General features: G+C 44.7%; 1 protein-coding gene across 2 annotated transcripts; it reads right to left on the reverse strand.

The window, feature by feature from the left end:
- Positions 1 to 315: 315 nt before the first annotated feature.
- On the reverse strand, positions 316 to 17,424 carry LOC143768405 (RING finger protein 122-like). 2 transcript variants are annotated; one of them, XM_077257087.1, is made up of 6 exons: positions 16,987 to 17,424; positions 15,312 to 15,455; positions 13,399 to 13,441; positions 10,035 to 10,076; positions 9,005 to 9,087; positions 316 to 1,182 (listed from the first exon to the last, which is right to left on the reverse strand). In XM_077257087.1, the coding sequence occupies exons 2-6, from the start codon at positions 15,419 to 15,421 to the stop codon at positions 1,086 to 1,088; spliced, it is 375 nt and encodes a 124-aa protein (XP_077113202.1). In that variant the 5' UTR covers positions 15,422 to 15,455; positions 16,987 to 17,424; the 3' UTR covers positions 316 to 1,085. The 2 variants fall into 2 exon arrangements, with proteins under 2 accessions (XP_077113202.1, XP_077113201.1); XM_077257086.1 differs by having other exon boundaries at positions 15,312 to 15,500.
- Between the last annotated feature and the right edge of the window lie 3,422 nt (positions 17,425 to 20,846).

The following is a 20,846-nucleotide window of genomic DNA, read 5'->3' on the forward strand; positions in this document are numbered from 1 at the left end:
TGTTGCTGCAATATTTGTAGCAAGGTCTGTGCAAAACACGATCACTTCTATGATAACTGCCTCACTGTTTGAGAAGCCCTTATTTAGATCATATTTTAATCTCTACTTTTGGCTAACATAACTTTTGATAAGCGAGCATGCATTAGAGGGATAGACACCTGACTGCAACTAAGCCCGAATCATTTCCAAATTTATTTTTATTAATTAAAAACAAAACATCCAGCTCCGTGCACCATTTTTTTTTTCACTCCCATATCATGTAGCACCAGTTACTGGGCTTTAAAGATTGAAGAAAAAAAAAAGCCATTCCAAAAACAGCGCCAGTCCTGTCCTGGGCCTTTGTGTGGTATTAGAAATCATTAGGCTATGTCCATGAAAGTGTTTTGATTGTTTTTTTCGTAGTCTGTTCACTAAAAAAAACCACAAACAAATCACTTTGCTTTTTACATGTTTTGTCTTTTCTCACCGGGTGTTTTTCAAAATCTGAAGTTGAAAAAAGTGCATGATCCTACTGTGAAGCGCGGTTCCTGATGGAATGTTCTCTAAAACTGCTTCAGAAATCTCCAAGATCTCCTCAATGAAGGAGTGTTTCCTGAAAGGTTTTCAGTTGAAAATTTGCCATTTTTGGCCACCTCACAAAAAAAAGTGCATATTCCTTGTGCATAATCCTTGAAAACACTTTTTAAATTTAGGTTAGTATATTTGCAAAATGATCTGGATTTAGCAGCCATAGTGCGAGCCTCCATTATCTGGGACAGAGCTATGCCATGGATTTACACTTCCTTATCCCTCACCGTCCTGCTCCTTCCGCCTGACTACAGCACATTCTATACAATACAACCAGTCTTCTCTTTTTTGACGTAGCCCATCACCAGAAATAGATCAGATACCACTCGCTGACTGATGATCCTTGACGATTGATCCCTCCTCGGTTCCCTCACATGACCTCAGACCAGATCATCCCACCGAATATATTTATATACCATAAGTGGTGAAAGTGGAGCCTCCATGACACGTGTATGATACTTTGCACATTTCCAGGTTTTCTCACGCATTGCTGGAGGCTAAACATAGACTTGACGTTGTCACATGTGCTCCAAGGAAGGTCTGGGCAATGCCACTGAAATGGTTTTATTACACATAGGGCATGAGTTCCGCACTTCTAGCCATTTCGTCAAGCACCTAGAGAGAGCGAGAAGAGAGTCAGGCATATGTTGCCAGAACTATAGTTTTGTCTCCGTTTTGAGGAGGACTCCGTTCTAAATGCTTATGTAAGAAAAAAAAAGGTTAAAATAACCATTGTTCGTCAAGAATCTTGTTTATTCGTACACAATGTTGAGGGCTTTGACAGGGAGGTCTACTTCATAGTAAAATTTATGAAATTTCATCAGGTTATGTATGTACAGGAATATTACTGTGCCCATTCATTTCGGCAGTGCTTTAATACGAGGCCCTCACTGCCCATGGGCCTGACAGGAAAACAATAGACAACAGCAGTCTCGGCTCCCAAAGGAAGCAAAATGGTGGTGTCCCCTGTTTTACCAATGTGACCGCTTTCTTTGCTTTCCTTTTGATTGATACAGTTTTGCAAATCCTCTTAATGGCTCCAACACATGGAAGTATACAGGCTATACACATATCTGTTTATTCACTAGACCCTCTCATCACAGGGTACAAAATGATGGGACCATGATCAAGTAAAAAAAAAAATTACTCCGCTTTTGGTTTATTCCTCCATAATGTGGTTAGTACCGATCACCTAGAAAACTTCATGACATTACAAGAGACAAAAATCTAGACTCAGATTAACCCTTTACAAGCAGCAATGTTTCCTTAGAGATCAACCTATTAGAAGCAGCTGTGTCCGCCAACTATTCCTGGGAGGCTTAATACACAGAGACACTGTTTACGTTTTAAAAAAATATTATGTGTGAAGTTCTGGCTCCTGGCAGCAGATAAAGAAAAAATTTGCCCAGTTCACTACCCATTGGTATGCATTAGAGAAATGATACTGACAAGTCACTTTTAGTGCCTTTTTTATGTATAAATTTCCAAAAATATTGAAGTTTTATGAAAATCCTGATCAATTTTTTTTACAGTACTGTCCCCAATAACCTGTAGTTATGTCCCTTACCATAACAACGGTGGCACATTCACAACTCATCTCCATCATGGGTACAGTATAAAGCCACATGGAAAAAAATTTACAGTTCAAGATTGATACTTCCTAACATTATATGACTATTATTATTATTATTAGAAAACCCCAATATACAAGATTTAATAATTGAACCAAACACCTCCTAGCAAATAAGCATGTGTGAACAGGTGCAAGCTGCTATGACTGCATTACATACAAACCAAAGAGTGCAGCAGTACACTGTATGCACTAAGCTACTGTGTATGCAAGCATTAAAGCCCCTGTCAATCAAGACTGTCATGAAACTGGAGTAAGATTTCTGGCATAAAGTATGGCACATCAATTAGACAAGCTGTGGTGTCACCCTCCGCTCCTCCCACATCCTACCTCTGCTTTGCCCATTTTGTTGTAATTGGGCAACACTGGTATGAAAATGCCATAAGTCGCAAATTTTTGCCCAACATCCAGTTGTGTGAAAATTTTGTGACTTGTCAAAAGTGTTTTATAGCAGAATTCTAGCAAAAAGACTTTCATGAATCATGGCCAAAATTTAAACTGCATTATTGCTCTATAGAAGGTATTGATCAAATGCAGGTACACAGTGTATAAGTTGGTCAATTCGTGTGAGCCCACCATCCACAACAAGGTGACCTCTCTCTGATGGGACACTAGACCTAATATTTATCAGACATGCTTCTTCCAGGCTATAAGCCTACAAATGTATAGGGCAGGTAGGACCCAGCAAGGATTTAAATCTTGCAAACCAGTGATTTTCCTGGGAAATTTGATTTGTGGAGAAGATATTCTCTGCATATTTGATAATTCTTTGGGATCTCTCTAGACTCAAAAGCATAATAAATGTAAGATGTTAATAAAATAAATTATACTTATCTCACCGCTCATGTCTCTGGCCCCTCTGTGTCACCTGTCCTGCCCTCCTTGCATCTTCAGATCACCACCGCTTGTGCGGACATCCCTGAGCTTTTTTTGCTGGGCCAGAACGTCAAACTTTCATGAGGTCTGGGAGGGTTTGCGCATGCACACGCAAAGTCACAGAGCATGCCGTGACTTCATGACACCGTGACCTAAAATCATCTTGTAGATTTCAGAATGGTGGTGATCTTAAAGGGGTTGTCCACTACTTTCAATTAACCCCCCAATGTACCCCCCCGGGGCCCCTAATGAATTGTGCCATTACCTTCTGTTGACGTTTTCGCCTGTGAGCGGCGCTATTCCTCCTGCTGAGTCCGGGTCACATGACCCCCAGACTGCAGCCGCCGCTCATTTCCGCCGACGTCACGTCAATTTCCAGGCTCTGAAAATTGACGTGACGTCAGCAGCAGGCGTGACCAGCCCCCACAGTCAGCAGTCACTCAGCAAGAGTGACTGGGCTGTGGGCGGTGCTGGGGGCTGCCTGCAGGGCTGTGCTGGGGGCGGGCGGGGCTGTGTGTGCTCACTGCTCAGTGCTGGGATCATGATGTGTGGCTGGGCTGTGCTTCGGTCGCCGGGGGTCTGCCGGTGTTTCTGCCCGCCGGTGCATGTGCCCGCCGGCGCCGGTGCTTGTGCCCGCCGGCGCCGGTGCTTGTGCCCGCCGGCGCCGGTGCTTGTGACCGCCGGTGCTACTGCCTGCCGGCGCTGTGTGTGTGTGTGTGCCGGCGCTGTGTGTGCGTGTGTGTGCCGGCGCTGTGTGTGCGTGTGCCGACGCTGTGCGTGTGTGTGTGTGTCGGCGCTGTGCGTGTGTGTGCAGGCATCGTCCGATGGGACTACAAGTCCCATCGGGCTCTGCCTGCTACACTGACAGTGAGTGACACATTAGCCAATGATGGGACAGTAGTAGTCCCATCATCCGGCTAATGTGTTGAATGTAAAAAAAAACAAAAACACAGTACATACATACATACATACAACACCATGCGACGACATGCGACAACATGCACCATGCGGCAACATGCACCATGCGACGACATGCACCATGCGGCGACATGCGATGACATGCACCATGCGGCGACATGCACCATGCGACGACATGCGATGACATGCACCATGCGGCGACATGCACCATTCGACGACATGCACCATGCGGCAACATGCACCATGCGACGACATGCGGCATGCAACGACATGCGGCATGCAACGACATGCGCCATGCGACGACATGCGCCATGCGGCGACATGCGCCATGCGGCGACATGCACCATGCGGCGACCTGCGCCATGTGATGCCATGCGACGACATGCGCCATGCGACGACATGCACCATGCGACAACATGCACCATGCGACAACATGCACCATGCGACAACATGCACCATGCGACAACATGCAACAACATGCACCATGCGGCGACATGCACCATGCGACGACATGCACCATGCGACGACATGCACATGCGTCAACATGCGACATGCACCATGCGTCGACATGCACCATGCGTCAACATGAGACATGCACCATGCGACGACATGCAACACGCACCATGCGACGACATGCACCATGCGTCGACATGCACCATGCGTCAACATGCACCATGCGTCAACATGCACCATGCGACAACATGCGACATGCACCATGCGACGACATGCAACATGTGACATGCGACATGAAACATGCCACATACAGTACGTACATACAACAGACATACAGTACATATAACATAGATTACATACTCACTATCACTTGTCACTTTGATCCCCGAAGCCATTGTCATCTGTAAAAAATATTAAAATAATAAACAACCAATATACTCCCTGATCCGCAGAAATCCAATTAAAACAAGTGTCCCACGACGATCTCCCGTGGAGAGCAGGAGCCTCTGCTGATGCAACCACTCTCCAGGGGCTCCAGGAACACAATGAGGGGAGGAAGGTATCCTTCCACAATGTATTCCCCACAATGTATTCCTACACCCCTGTGAGAAAATAGTCCCTAGTCTCACTTTATGGCATGCTGTATGAGAAAGTTCCCACGCAGCTTTTTGCCATAAAGTGAGACCAGTGAACTTTAGTAACCTCAGTGATGCACTACAGGAGCCATTGTCTTCTGTCAGTGTGTCACTGAGGGTCCTATAGAGCAGTGACACCACCCAATGTCACTGTTCTATAGGGGAGATCGTCGTGGGACACTCGTTATTAATTGGACTACAGCGGACAGGTAGTATACGGTTTATTATTTTACTTTTTTGCAGGTGCTGGAGTATGGTAAGTATGGTTAAATGAAGAATATTAAAATACTTTTTCCTAATGTGTGTGTGTTTCATTAACCCTTTTTTAGTATTGGATTAATAATGGATAGGCGTCTTATTGACGCCTCTCCGTTATTAACCCGGCTTAATGTCACCTTACAATAGCAAGGTGACATTAACCCCTTATTACCCCATATCCCACCGCTACACGGGAGTGGGACTGAAATACATGGCACTTTAATACGTGGCACTGAAATACGTGGCACGTGGCACTTACGTACGTGGCACTGAAATATGTGGCACGTGGCACTGAAATATGTGGCACGTGGCACTGAAATATGTGGCACGTGGCACTGAAATACGTGGCACTTACATAGGTGGCATTTAAATCCGTGGCACTTAAATCCGTGGCACTTACATACATCGCACTTGCATACATGGCACTTAAATACGTGGCACGTGGCACTTACATACGTGGCACTTATATACGTGGCACGTGGCACTTATATACGTGGCACTGAAATAGGTGGCACTTAAATCCGTGGCACTGAAATACGTGTCACGTGGCACATACGTGGCACTTACATACGTGGCACTTACATACGTGGCACTTACATACGTGGCACGTGGCACTTAAATCCGTGGCACTTACATACGTGGCACTTACATACGTGGCACTTACATACGTGGCACTTACATACGTGGCACTTACATACGTGGCACTTACATACGTGGCACGTGGCACTTAAATCCGTGGCACTTACATACGTGGCACTTACATACGTGGCACTTAAATCCGTGGCACTTACATACGTGGCACTTACATACGTGGCACGTGGCACTTAAATCCGTGGCACTTAAATCCGTGGCACTTAAATCCGTGGCACTTAAATCCGTGGCACTTAAATCCGTGGCACTTAAATCCGTGGCACTTAAATCCGTGGCACTTACATACGTGGCACTTACATACGTGGCACGTGGCACGTAGCACTTACATACGTGGCACGTGGCACTTATATACGTGGCACTTATATACGTGGCACTGAAATACGTGGCACTGAAATACGTGGCACTGAAATATCGTGGCACTATGTCAGAAAATGTTCATTAAACGGTTAGGGGTGAGGTTAGGGGTAGGGTTAGGGTTTGGATCCCTTTATCACCCTGATGGTGGTGGGTGTTTTTTCAGTTTTTTTTCTATAAAAACGCATCATCGGTGAGGGTGGAAGATATGGTTATCGCAATCCCAGTGATGACATAACCAAAGTAAAGACCATAAATATAAAGTAATGAACAAGTACTGAACAATCCCTTTAATATATGATACTAAAACTGTTTTGAATCTATAAAATGCACAGTGTAGACTACAGTCTACAAATCTGTAATTTCTCAGTGTGAATGCAGATTTTTGGTTACTCATATTACACTCAGAGAGTGAATACAAGGATGTGATTTGAATACTCCCAATGTTGTCACCACGGTTTCTCTCACGGAGAATTTGTGTCAGTGTCATTATGTGAACCCTGTGGACAATCAGTGGCTGCTTCACTGTCTTCGCCTTAGGAAGAAGTGGCTTACATTTGGTAATTCTTAATAAAAATGCAGCAACACTCACTTCCTACAGATATGAGTTTGCTTAGAAGGTGGTGAGAGTGATGCGGCCACTGATTGACCACAGGTACAATCGCTGCGAGACACCGCGCCGACACTATTGGAACGTGCAGGCACTGGAATCTAGTAAACATACAGACTGAGAGGGGGTTGTTAGAATAGTGGACAAACCCTTCAAAGTTCTATATGTATGTATATATCACTGCCACAAAATATTAAAGTGTATGTATATGAATAAATAATTTATTCCATACATACACATAGAAGTATATATTGGTGTGTATATAAAAGGTGTGATCACATATTTGTGCAGCTAAAATGCAATGGGGGCCATTTCTACCTCGAAAGCAGGTGGAATTGTGACTTAGGATGAGCTGTTATACTGCAAATGGCCCATATATTGTTTCTGAAACTGGGGCCTCTCCTGTATATGAGCACAAATAGTGTAAAATAAGAACACACATAACATATATACATGCACACAAGCGTATGTAGATGGACACATATAACCACACATGTACTGTGTAATTTACATATCTAAGACATATACGCAGTAGGATCTCTTTACAGTATATCATATGTATACTAAACTATATATACTATGAAATAGATGAGAAAGAAAAAAAGCTAAAAGCTTGATCACCATGGTTGTGCAGTGCTTGGTGCTGCTTTACAGCTTGTGACCAAGATGTGACCTCTCCTCATCAGCCTGAAGAGAGAGGAGGGAGAGGAGGGAGGGGTTTGGGTGTGTTTTGGAGAGGGTGTGCTAAGTTCGGGCTTAGAGGACAGTGCAAAGCATCATGGAACTTGTAGTATTAGGGCACAATAAGGAAGTAGTCGATTAACCCCATGAGAGCTGAATCCAGCACTGAAGATGTGCTGCTACAGCATGATAACAGGTAATATTGTTAAAATAAACACAGTAGATGTTTTCAGTGGCACATAATAGCAAGATTTATGAAAAAAATAAAAAAACTTTATAGTAGTGGACAACTTCTTTAAGAGGTGGGGAAGATCAGACAAGTAACGCTGAAAGGCTGGAAAGGTGAGCAGTGAGGTAAATCTTTTTTTTTTTTTCACTTTTGATGGCCTTCCGCATGGAAGTGAATTACAAAAAAATCTGAATTTTGGCAAATGCAGATTTTTAAAAAAATTCCACTCAAATGTATTAGCTTATCTTCAATTTTAACATCAAAAAGCAGATTGTTGCTCATCACGTGGTGTGATGTTTATTTTCTTTGCCCCTTCGTAAGGTTTATTAAGAAAAAAATTATTCACCAGGTCAGTCGCACTCTTTTTGTATACCTTTCGACCATGCACAGAAAATGAACAGTGGTGTTATCACACTATGTCAGATATCGTGTGTCACACGTGTGAATACCGCCACTGTCTCAACGTGGTTATCCTGTTTCCGGGAGTGGTGCCGACCTTAAGGTACTGTCACACTCAGCAACTTTGCAAAGAGAACGACAACAATCCGTGACGTTGCAGCGTCCTGGATAGCGATCTCGTTGTGTTTGACACGGAGCAGTGATCTGGATCCCGCTGTGATATCGCTGGTCGGAGCTAGAAGTCCAGAACTTTATTTAGTCGCCAGGTCGGCGTGTATCGTCATGTTTGACATCAAAAGCAACGACGCCAGCAACGAGCATAGGGGGCGTCGCAGCGTCTCCTTCTAGCCAGTCGGTACACTCCGGCTGTTTGACATGGAGCTAACAACCAGTGAGAACGATAAGTGAGTCGCCGTTACATCACAGGATCGCTCCTGCATCGTTCTGGAGTTGCTGTGTTTGACGTCTCTACAGCGACCTAAACAGCGACGCTCCAGCGATCTAGTTTAGGTCGGCTCGTTGTCTATATCGCCGCAGCGTCGCTGAGTGTGACGGTACCTTTACTGTCTATTGCATGGACTTTAATGAGTGTAAAACCCCATTCTGGACATCCGTGGAGTAACATTTATCATATCTACCCCCGGAATCTAAATATCTAACTTGTCAGCAGTTGTATAATTCTGAGCAGATGTTCGCGTGACCCGGTCAATGACTCTTCATCTCCCTCGTCAGCTGGCACTTACTTTGTGTGGAACGCGTGAGTACACGGACACACGCCAACTTCTTCCTCCAGTTTAAACTCGTCCAGACACACCGCACACATTTGCTGTAGATATAGAAGTTACACGTCTACTATATCAGCCCGCTATGATAAAAGACCTAGAAATTAGATTTATGGAAACACTCCCAAGGACAATTTTACAATACAAATAGAAAAAAACACCCATAATGTATATTCTGCGTCAAGATAGGAATCATCACCCATCATTCTGCAACACAGAAACTTTGATTCATAGGGAAATACAAATATCTATTGTTTTTATATGCTAGTAAAAAAAAATTTAGTCGTTTCGCCATTTTAAAATTTTGGAAACATAGTAAGGCCTCATACCCAGCGCAAAACGGTCTGTACGGTGGTCCAATCAATGTATCACCATAGAGTTATCCATACAGGCCATAATTAACAAGAATTTTCCTATAGTAGCAATGCTACGATCCAGTGTTTATTTTATTTTGAATTGATTTTTATCCTTTTCTTTGCTCCGTGTGTCTAGATTTACCATCCCTGAGGTATCAGTTTTTCTTGTATGTACAGAAAAAAAAATTCCCAAGCTTCTACTTATTACAGAATGAAAAATGGAGAGATCTAGGATGCAAACAGATGGCAATTTTTCCCTTTTTTTCCACGGATTCATTACATGATCAATTGAGAAATTTTAATTAGCAAATTGGATCAAAATTGGACACATTTCTCTTGTGCTTTTCACTCCTCAAAGAAAAAAAAATGTGCATGCGAACAAGCCCATATATTATAATGGGTACTATAATGGGAAATGTGTGAATGAGGCCTTAAGGTATCACACTGATATGTTTTAGGAATTTATGGAGCAAAAACTTTCCAAGATCCTCTTCAAAACGTGCAGTTTCCGCACAGTCACTTGACTCATCAAGCCCTTAGATTTTTCTCGCTGGATGTGAGCCTCACATTGTAGACTAAATTATATGAATGGTGTATGAATAATTTGTCAAAGGAAATATTAATATGAGGCTTACTCCGATCAGGCTGGTTTTCTTGGATTTCTTCTTTAACACCACCTAGAAAAGATATATGGAGCCACCTGTTATCAACTCTAACAAATTATCTAAAAAAAAATATCAAGTTGCTGAATTCATGACAAAGTAATATTCATAGAGATTTTAGAGGGTCGTTGTTTAGGCTTCTGGTTCTGGTGCCTGGCCTCAACATTGTGCAGTAACACAGGTGAGCTCAATTTTGGAGAAAGGTAACTTAAAGGGTATCTGTCAGTAGGAGCAACCCCCATAAGCCATTTATGCATCTAGGTCATAGGAAGTTAAATAAAATGACACTATGATATCTACAAACCGATGTCTTATTCCAGTGAAATTCACATTTTTCTGGGCCGGACATAGATCTCCCTGAGAATCTACCTCCAGAGCTTACTTTACATGGCAGGAGAGTTACCAGTGTGAGCCTTGTAGATCAGGAGAGCAGACTGTCAGTCATTACATTTCTCACATTGGTAACACTCGGGGAGATCTATGTCCGGCCGATAGAACTTAACAGCTCATTTACATATTAACAAAAACAAGCATGTGGATGATTTTTTATACTCTCACATGATCTTGTAATCTCTTTTAGATGTCCATTTTTTAGCAAGCAAGAAAAAATTGATTGATTTTTAAACAATTTTCATCCACTTTTGGTCAATGTATAATTTTTTCACATGTACAAAAAAAACAAAAAAACAATATATTCTTCTACCCATTAGCCGGTAATAAGTGAATAGTGCAGATGGAACACTGATGGCAACCAAGTGATATCTGTTTTTTTAATCTACAATTTGGTTCGAAAGCAAACATTTTTAGCAGTTTCTCTGATGAAAATTTGTTACACAATGCTTTGTAATATCATTGATATATCGTAATGCTGTGCTGTTGTCACTGATTCCTGTATCAAGTGTATATTGTAATATTAAATATATCAATGATTTAAGGAAGTATTCCCATCTTTAAGATGCTATCCCAATATGTAATAGGTATAATAATATTAGCAAATACCTCCAATTAGAAATGTGACTGTATGATCTTAGCCAGGTATGCAGCATTTCAGAGCGAAAAATACTTTAAAAAGCTGAAACAGACCAAACTGCATGGAAGACTGGTCGCACAGGCGGTTCCCTGGCAACTTCTCCCCACCCACTTTCCTGGAGTGACAGGTCTCTCCCTATACATGCACGCAGGCAGAGACCTGCCACTCCAAAGGAGCGGGTGGAGAGATTCATATAAGTGTCCAGCGCTAAACTCCGAACACGCACTTCTCCCGGAAGTCCGTTTTAATGTTCAGAGCTCTGCGGGGGAAGAGAGAGAGATTTTTTTCCAGCTCCAAAGTTCAGGTCCCCATTATTTTCAATGGGGTTTGGGTTCTGGTTCAGTTCTGGTACCCGATCCGAACTTTGGACTAAAGTTTGGTCGGGTATCAGAACCCGAACTTCCACGGGTCTGCTCAGCTCTACCCACCTGTCCAACTAGTCTCCTATGTGGCTTTTATTACCGGCTGCTTTTACAGTATGTTTTCAGTATGTACACTGCGGTGTTTCAGAGTCAAACATGCATGGCTCAAATCATATAGCCAATGTCTGACACATGGATCGGGCAGCAGGAATCAGCTGTCAGGTTCGCTTTAAAGGAATCTGTCACCCCCGGGAGGTATGTGACCTATTAATGTGGGCATACAGGTAATAGAAATTTTACACTAGTCCTACCTGTCTGCCTCACATTAATGGTCTTATTGTTATATACTTTCTTTATGGTAATGATTTCTTTGAGACTCCAGGGGGTGCAGTGCCTGGAAGAAATCCCTGCCTCCTGTCTTCATTGTAATACTACCCCCTCCCATCAGCGTCAGTTACGGCCCCATAATCCTGCGCCCTGCCCTCCCTCAGAAATACATACCTCATCCTCCATTCTGTGGGCGCTGCATTCAGGGATCTTCTGCACAGGCGCCGGCGACTTCTGCTCCAGTGACTTCTGGTGTGCGTGCCGATAGTATGCTCTCCCCACTTCCTCCCTGCACAGTCATCACTAGGAAACGTGTACATGGTGTTTCCTAGTGATGACTGTGCAGGGAGGAAGTGGGGAGAGCTTATTATCTCACGCACACTGGAGGTCCCTGGAGCAGAAGTCGGCGGCGCCTGCGCAGAAGATCCCTGAATGCAGCGCCCACAGAATGGAGGATGAGGTATGTATTTCTGAGGGAGGGCAGGGCGCAGGCTCAGGATCCTGACGCTGATGGGAGGGGGTAGTATTACAATGAAGAGAGGAGGCAGGGATTTCTTCCAGGCACCGCACCCCCTGGAGACTCAAAGAAATCATTAGCATAAAGAAAGTATATAACAATAAGACCATTAATATGAGACAGACAGGTAGGACTAGTGTAACATTTCTATTACCTGTATGCCCATATTAATAGGTCACATACGTCCCGGGGGTGACATCCTCATTGGAGGAAGAGGTATGTATTTCTGAGTAAGTGCAGGGCGCAGGCGCAGGATTCCAGGACTGTCACTGACGCGGATGGGACAGGGGAAGTATTAACATAAGGACAGTAGGCAGGGATTTTTTCCGGGCATCGCACGCCCCGGAACCTGGAAGAAATCATTAGCATAAAGACAGAATCTAACATTTCTCAGCAACAAGACCATTAATATGAGGCATACAGGTAGGACAAGTGTAACATTTCTATTACCTGTATGCCCATATTATTAGGTCATATACGTCCCAGGGGTGACAGATTTCCTGTAAGTACAGCAAGATGGATCTGAAGAGTTGATATTTTAGAAATAGAGACTCCATCCATGCAGGCGGACCAGCTCTGTGGCATTAGCCAGCAGCTGGGCCCTATAAATAGGTTTTAATGGCAGCGTGAGCAAATTAACATCTGATCTCATGAACAGCCAGTATTTCTCAGTTATATGATCAGACACAGAGGAGAGGAAACTTGATCGTTATCAAAACCTTAAAGGGATATTCTGAATTTAGCAAATAAAGATCTGTGCACACTGTAATACTCTTCATTGATTGCTTGCTCTCATTTACTCTATGATACCTTCTTCCACCACGTATGATAAAACATGGAAGACACAGATCAGATAGCCCCTCGAGGGAGGGAGACATATTACAAACTTCCTAAGTAAGTTTGCATAAGATGGTCTGAGACTGGCAAAGTTGAACCTGGTAACAAGTCCGTTTTAAATATGACCTAATGTTTCAGGTAACGAGCTCTAAAAAAAAAAAAAAAAACACACACTTTTGTATATTACGGTAATCTATTGGAAAAATTAGTCCATGTATAGATTTATTGACCCAATGGTGGTGAAGTCACAATAGATGAACGTACCTTCTTATAGCCACGTCTCCTGTACTGATCCTGTTGTTTGAGTCTAAAATAAAGAAAATGATCCATCATTAAGGCAGCTTTCTCACATCCGGCGTTCAGGCCAGGTTCCCATGATGAGTTTCTGATGTTACACATTTTCTGCACCTATTATGTCAATTAGGTTGCTTGCAGTTTTTTTTAATTGCGTTTTCCTACATGCATATTTATCGCGGTTTTTTAAAAAAATGCATGTGAGTTTTTTTACCTGTAGATTCTCCTCACCAAAGGTTAGTCTATGGGAAAAAATCTGCACCGAAAACTGCGTACCCTCTCGAAAAATTGACATATTGCAGATTTGAAACAAAAACCGCAGGTCAGTTTATGCCGAGTAAAAAAGACCCAAAACAGTGGGCAGGAAATTTCTATAAATGCCTCCACTTTGCAGGAACTGTAAGATGCTGCGTTTTTGACACAGGGAAAATATGCAGTGTCAAAAACTCACCGAAAACTCATCATGGGTACACAGCATTACAGTCCAAACACGGACCAGCCGCCGGTCTCCTGACCCAAACTCAACAGCTTGATGTATACCTAGGAAGCCGCCAAGTTTGGGTGAGAAGACCTGTGGCTGGTCCAGAAATCATGGTTCATAAACAGACTGTAAATCTAGGGCATGTGAAACCAACCTAAAATGAAGGCCTCCAACTGTTCAAGATCTGTTTTTTTTTTGTTTTTTTTTTATTTAAAGCTATATATGTATGTGCCATTGCAATGAAGGGAAATGTCCTGGACTTTAATACTGATAACCTATTCTTAGAGTTGGCCCATCTTGTGCATTAATAGCATATCCACAAGGAATGGTAGACTCTGGTCCCACCATAGTGACCTACATATTTTTCAAGAATATGGCTGTGTTACATGCTGCTATCTTAGGCCGGTTTCACACGTCCAGATAATTCCGGTACCGGAGAAATCGGTACCGGAGTTATCCGTGTCCGTGTGCTCACGTGGCACATCCGTGTGGCACACGTGCGGCAGCCGTGTGCCGCCTGAGGACCACACGGACCATGCAGGAGAGACAGCGCTACAGTAAGCGCTGTCCCCCCAGCGTGTGGTGCTGAAGGCAGCATTCATCTCTTCTCCCCTGCAGGAGAGAAGAGATGAAAGATCAAGTTTTTGTTCTTTTTTGTTCAAAATAAAGTTTGCTGGTGACCTCCTGCCTCCCATCCCCAGTGCACCGCCCGGCCGCTTGCAGAGAAATACTCACCCAGCTCCCGCAATGTCTCCACTCTCCTCTCAGCGCTGGCAGCTTGTCCTGTGTAAGCGGTCACATGGGACCGCTCATTACAGTGGTGAATATGCGCATATTCATCACTGTAATGAGCGGTCCCACGTGACCGCTCACACAGGACAGGCTGCCGGCGCTGAGATGAGACATCGCGGGAGCTGGGTGAGATGAATGCTGCCTTCAGCACCACACGCTGGGGGGACAGCGCTTACTGTAGCGCTGTCTCTCCTGCGGGCGGTACGTGCGCACGGAGGAGAGCACACACTGTTCTCCGTGTGCACGTGTGCAGGACGTATTGCTGTACGTGCTGCCGGAGAAAGAAGGACATGTCTCTGTGTTTTCAACACGGACACACGGTCCGTGAAAACACCGAGACATGTGCATAGACCCATTCATTTGAATGGGTCTACGTGTGTCAGTGTCTCCGGTACGTGAGAAAACTGTCAGTACACGTACCGGAGACACTGACGTGTGAAAGAGGCCTTAGGAAGGGTGGTCGTTGGCCATGCACAGTTCTCCCAATTCATTACTATGGAGGCCCCGCTGTGGGACCTACAGCTATCAAACATCTTGTGATATCCCGTAAATGTAAAAGATGGTAATAACACTATAAAATAGACACACGTATAATCAACCAAATTCTTACCTGAAGATGTAGCAGCAAAAGACAAGGCAGAATATAAGTAGCAAAATCCCAGCGCCAAAAACGAAAATGAAGAAATTCAGAGGTGTTGCCTGAACATTTTCCTTTGTCATATTAGTCCTTTGCGTTGGATGATCTGTGGATATTCTGTATTAGAGTAGAAATTATATATCCAAAATGTCCTCAGCAGCACTAAATACAGAGAATAGGCAGCACATCAGACTCTGCTCCACGATGTGATTGTGAGTGCTTTCACACAACAAAGTTTTTGCAGTGTTCTTTTTGATTCAATAGGAAATTATGCAGTTTTGTGGTGTTTCTTCACAAAATTTTTATTTTTTATTTTTTTTAGGTCCCTGGAGCTTTTTCCTCCCAAATACCATATTTCCTAGTTTTGGCGATGTTTTCCATAGGCTTCCCCATAGAAAAAAAAAGTCCAATATGAGTCCCTGGATAAATGTATTCATACACAACTATTCTAATAAATAGCATCAAGTGACTTGTGCTTCTTTCACAGTGAACACCCAGAAGAGACTGGAGTTGCCACATGTCGGTGGTACTATATGTGCATGGTTTGCAGTTTTCCTCTACTGCTTTTGTCTTTCGTTGTCTGTAATTTACTTCCTCGTAAAAGCAGGATGTGAAAAGTAGCATCATAATGTGAAGGTGGCCAGATGTTCACTATATAACTACTATGACTGCAATTGTTCCTCAGAACCCCATGTATATAACTACTAGTGATGAGCGAATATACTCGTTACTCGAGATTTCTTGAGCATGCTTGGGGGTCCTCCGAGTGTTTTTTAGTGCTCGGAGATTTAGTTTTTCTTGCCGCAGCTGAATGATTTACATCTGTTATCCAGCATAAGTACATGTGGGGATTCCCTAGCAACCAGGCAACCCCCACATGCACTTGTAGTGACGAGGCCCTTATGGGTGAAATGTTTACGGTATTATTCATTATCACCTTTATAAAAACCCACACATTTGAAGACCACAACAATTCACATGCAATTTTTATGCAGTACATATAAATGTACCTCAAAGATAAGCATAGATGAAGCAATGTTAAATTGAGTTCACATCATGTGTCTGCCATAAACTTGTGAGCCCTCAGGGGCTTTATCTAAAAATAGGATTCCTGATGGAGCCATAGACTTCAATTATCAAACAAAGACCAAAACACAAAACTTTGGATTCTGTTTGAGCTTCCTTCCACCATATCGGTCTTTGAAGTTGGAAACAATAGTTTAGGCTATGGCGCTACCGTTTCCAACTTCAGAGATGGACATGGCTGAAGGAAAATCTAAAGTTAAATGTTGCATGTTTCGACTGTTCGATGATAATAGCCTATGGCTCCATCAGGAGCACATCTAAAATGACATTTTTCAGGAGGTTTAGATAGAACCAACAGAATCACAATGAGTGTGATGTGAGCATACCTTAACACTTTCCAGGTGTGGCATAAAGTCTCAATCCGTTCATTAAACCTTCATATCTAGGAAAGGATGGAATCTGCCAATTCTGAATTTGACCAGGTGATGGTAAACCCAGATGCATCACAATATACAGTATTCATCTCACACACACCGGTTTTAAATGTCGTCTTCTCCACATTCCCCCACAAAATAGCAAGAAGCCTATATGAAGCTGGCACATTCTTATGTAATGTACTCACCAGGACATGGTGGACAGCCTTGTTTATAAGGTCGTCACTTTCTGTTTCATTCCCTTCAGTAGCACCAGGGTAAATGAGCAGTCATTCGGGATCAGATGAGCACGTGAAGGTGACCCAGAATTGTAGAGGAAATCCTGTCCTTTGTTTATGGACAATGGGGTGTTTGGTATGGGTCACATGTCAGTCACCATGGGCCAAGCTTTTGTTCATACTCTGTAGTGTGACACACTTTATTTATAGGCAGTGAAATTACAGAAAACATCCACAAATCACAATATTATCGAATGTTGGGGCACTAATATTTAGAAAAGGAATTTTAGAGAGATTAAAAATAAAATTGGCTAGAAAATGTACTTTATATTATGTTAAAATGTTCTTATTAAGCATTAAATGCTTTAATAATATGACATAACATAAAGCATGTAAACTCCACTTTAGGTCTCGTGTGCATGGCTTCTTTGTGTCTACAGAGTTTATACTATTCTATATAATTAAAATGTGAGAAAAAAAACCTCAAAAAGATAAAAAAAAGATAAATATTAAGGATCCAAAGGCTATCTTGCTTTGGGTTAGCAACTCTTATTCTTAGCTGTTTTAATCTTTATATTTTTGGTTTTTTTTCTCACCATGTTTTTAGTTGCACAGTAAAAGTTCTGTTTTTTCATTTTCTCATTGGTGCTGGAGCTCGGTCCTCATGGACCCTTCTTCCATTACTGACCTGGCTACCAGCCTGACGTGTTTCTGCACTCTATGCACCAAACCCTGACCAAACAAGATGTAAGGAGGTGAAACACAAGAAGAGTCCGGGGCGGTTACCTTCTCGGCTCTGTGCCTGGAACCATTGAGCTGTACTGCAGGTTCCCGAGGGGGCAGACTTAGAGACTGGGACAGGAAGAAAGCTGGGCAGAGAACGGGAAAGGGACGGTTGCAAGAGGCAGAGCAGCGTGAGCAGCAGTCAGAGCAGGGTGCAGCTGCGCTCCGGGAGAGAGAGAGAGAGAGCTCCCGGTCTGAGGACAAATACAGGGAGATTGCCCAGAAAGACTGCATCTCGTGAGTACATAAAGCGGACTCTGCTGTGACTGGAGAGGGGCGCTTTGAGACCCGTGTAGAGACATTGGCCCGTGCAGAGACTTCTACCCCCTGGTTCCCGCGGTAACAGTACAGAGACTGTGATTCTCCTGGTACAGAGACTTAACAGTGCAGAGCCCTGATTCCTGGCTGTGCTGTAAAAGCTAAAGACTCAGAGCCTGTGCATATCACATTAACTCCCAAAACCCCAGGCAGCGGGCTCCTAGAGACTACTCAGCCCACGGACAACAGAGGGACGACAAGTGCCGCTGTTTCTCAGCGCCTACGTTGGAGAAGACGACCCTTCAAGCAAGTCCTCATCAGACTGATAAGTGTTCTTTTCTCAAGAAAACCCTGCTTAATTCTGTTACATTGTTTGACTCCCATATTTTTGCACTGTTTTATTGCTAGTTATTTTCCTTTGCTTCCTTCCTGCGAGGAGAACCTGATTCCTGTTATTAAACCCCTCAACTCTTGGTCTGTCTGTTCCGTGGTGACACACTCAGTACCTGCATACTATTACATTTGGCGTAATCGGCAGGATGTCACACGGTAGCGCGGACAGGGCAGACCAAGCAGCTGGGGAAGTTCCCAGGTCTAGCATTTCCCTGGGAGCCATGTTGAATAATTTGCCAAGGTTCACTGTGAACAATGTAATGCTGTGGAGTTGGACGGAGCGTATCCGGGGAATGACGCGGATGCATCCCATGACACCAGCCCTGGAGGCAGAAATTGCATTGATGGCCCTGGAGGGGGAGGTGCGGGATTCTGTCATGCATAGATTCCCCCGGGAGAGAGATACCCTGGACAAAGTGCTGTGCATACTTGAGGAGACGCATGGGGACCCCACTGACGTAGGGGAACTTCGCATGCGACTGTTTCACCGGGTACAACGGGAGGGGGAGACTGTGACCCAATTCATGAACGCCCTACAAGAGCTTCACACTGCTATCAGACGAAAGGACGGTGTAGGGGTTGGGTCAGTTGATGTGGTGCTCAGAGATTAGCTGGTGATGGGACTGCGTGATGCAATGATGAAACAGGCACTGCGAGAGCGCATGCGAGTAAAGCCAGACATGACTTTCTCTGAGGTTGGCAGTGAGGCGCATGTGCGAGAACAAGAACAGGGAGTGACGGGGCTGGTGGGAAGGGTACAGAGCAGGGAGGTCACCACCACCACAGGCAATATCCCCCAGTGGGTGGAGGACCTGAGAATGGAGATTAGACAGGTCCATGAAGAAATGGCGGCCTCCAGAAGAACTCTGGCAGAAGGGCCCGGCCCTCTGGTGCGAGACAGAGAAGCTGCCCCCTGAAGGGAGGGTGAAACTACCAGGAGGAGAAGCCCTCTTACATGCTACACTTGTGGAGAATCCGGCCACATTGCTCGATGGTGTCCCCGGCGGAGCCGACCATCCCCGCGTCCTCCTTTAAACTAGGTGGCTCTGAGCTTGAGGGGCACTGCTCAAAGCGTGAAGAACAGAGGAGGAGTAGTAAAAGTCCCCACAGCCTTGTTTCCACGTGCCCTCTGGTCTGGGCAGAAATCAATGGAAGAGCAGTGCGGTGCTTGATAGGCATGGTGGTCACTTGTGAGCCGGTGTCTGAGATATTTCCGCCGTCACTTCACAGAGGCGCTACGGCCCGAATGGGGCCCTGTAATCAAACTTATGGCGGCCAATCACTTGCCCATCCCGGTCACAGGGGTGGTATGGATGAACATAGAGGTCTGTGGAAAAGACCTCGGGAGAAGAGGAGTGGCACTGGTGGATGGAGAGGTAGCTAAAGACCATACTGTGACCCTGGGCATGAATGTGTTAAAAGACCTGGGAAACCTGGTTTTCAACGAGTCCCCGGAACAGTTCCTCCAACAATGGAGCGACCAAACCCCCCCAGAGAAGAGTCTTTCAACAACTGATACGGACCGCCCAGGTCCGGGAAGCATACAGCGACGAAAAGGAACTCGGCAAAGTCGTCGCCCCCGCCTCAGTCAGTCGAGTGTTACCCCCTAGGCAGACGGTGCTTCCCCTGCCTATACGAGCTGGCATCCCGCTGGAAGGGGTCGAAGTCCAAATTGAGCCCAGCAGAGCCGACCAACTGCCGTCAGGAATATTGGTCGCACGGTCCCTGGCTACCGTGCGGGATGGAATTGTCCTTGTGTGCTGCATAAATTTGGGGGAGACAGATACAACTTTGCCCCCTAGAAGCGAAGTCGCTCAAGTCCTGGGCCTCCCAGACGAGTTGGTCCCAACTGAGGCGGTACAGTTGACAGCAAGGCCAGAAGATCCGTGGCTGGTGACCGTCAGAGTGGAGGCAGCTCCGGACCCCAGATTACTGCAAGAAGGGCGTCAGATACTGGAACGCATGAGGGTGGAGCTCTCAGAACTTACTCCGCAGCAGGTACCTCAGGTGGAAGCCGTATTGGGGAAATTTCAGGAAGCATTCGCCAAAGATGAAGATGACTTTGGACGTACCACGGCCATCACCCACGAGATACCCACCGGGGATGCGGCACCAATCCGGGAACAGTACCGCCAAATACCCCCACAGATGTACCAGGAGGTGAAGGGGATGCTGTCACACATGCTGAAGAAGAGAGTTATACGCGAGAGTCAGAGCCCGTGGGCTGCCCCTATAGTCTTGGTGAGAAAGAAAGATGGGTCCTTGCGGTTCTGTGTGGACTATCGCCGGCTCAACGCTTGCACAGTGCGGGACTCATACCCACTACCCAGGATAGAGGAGTCCCTGACGGCAATAGGGAATGCCAGATATTTCTCCACGTTAGACTTGGCCAGCGG

This window comes from Ranitomeya variabilis, chromosome 4 (genome assembly GCF_051348905.1).
Source record: "Ranitomeya variabilis isolate aRanVar5 chromosome 4, aRanVar5.hap1, whole genome shotgun sequence".
Taxonomy (NCBI): Eukaryota; Metazoa; Chordata; class Amphibia; order Anura; family Dendrobatidae; genus Ranitomeya; species Ranitomeya variabilis.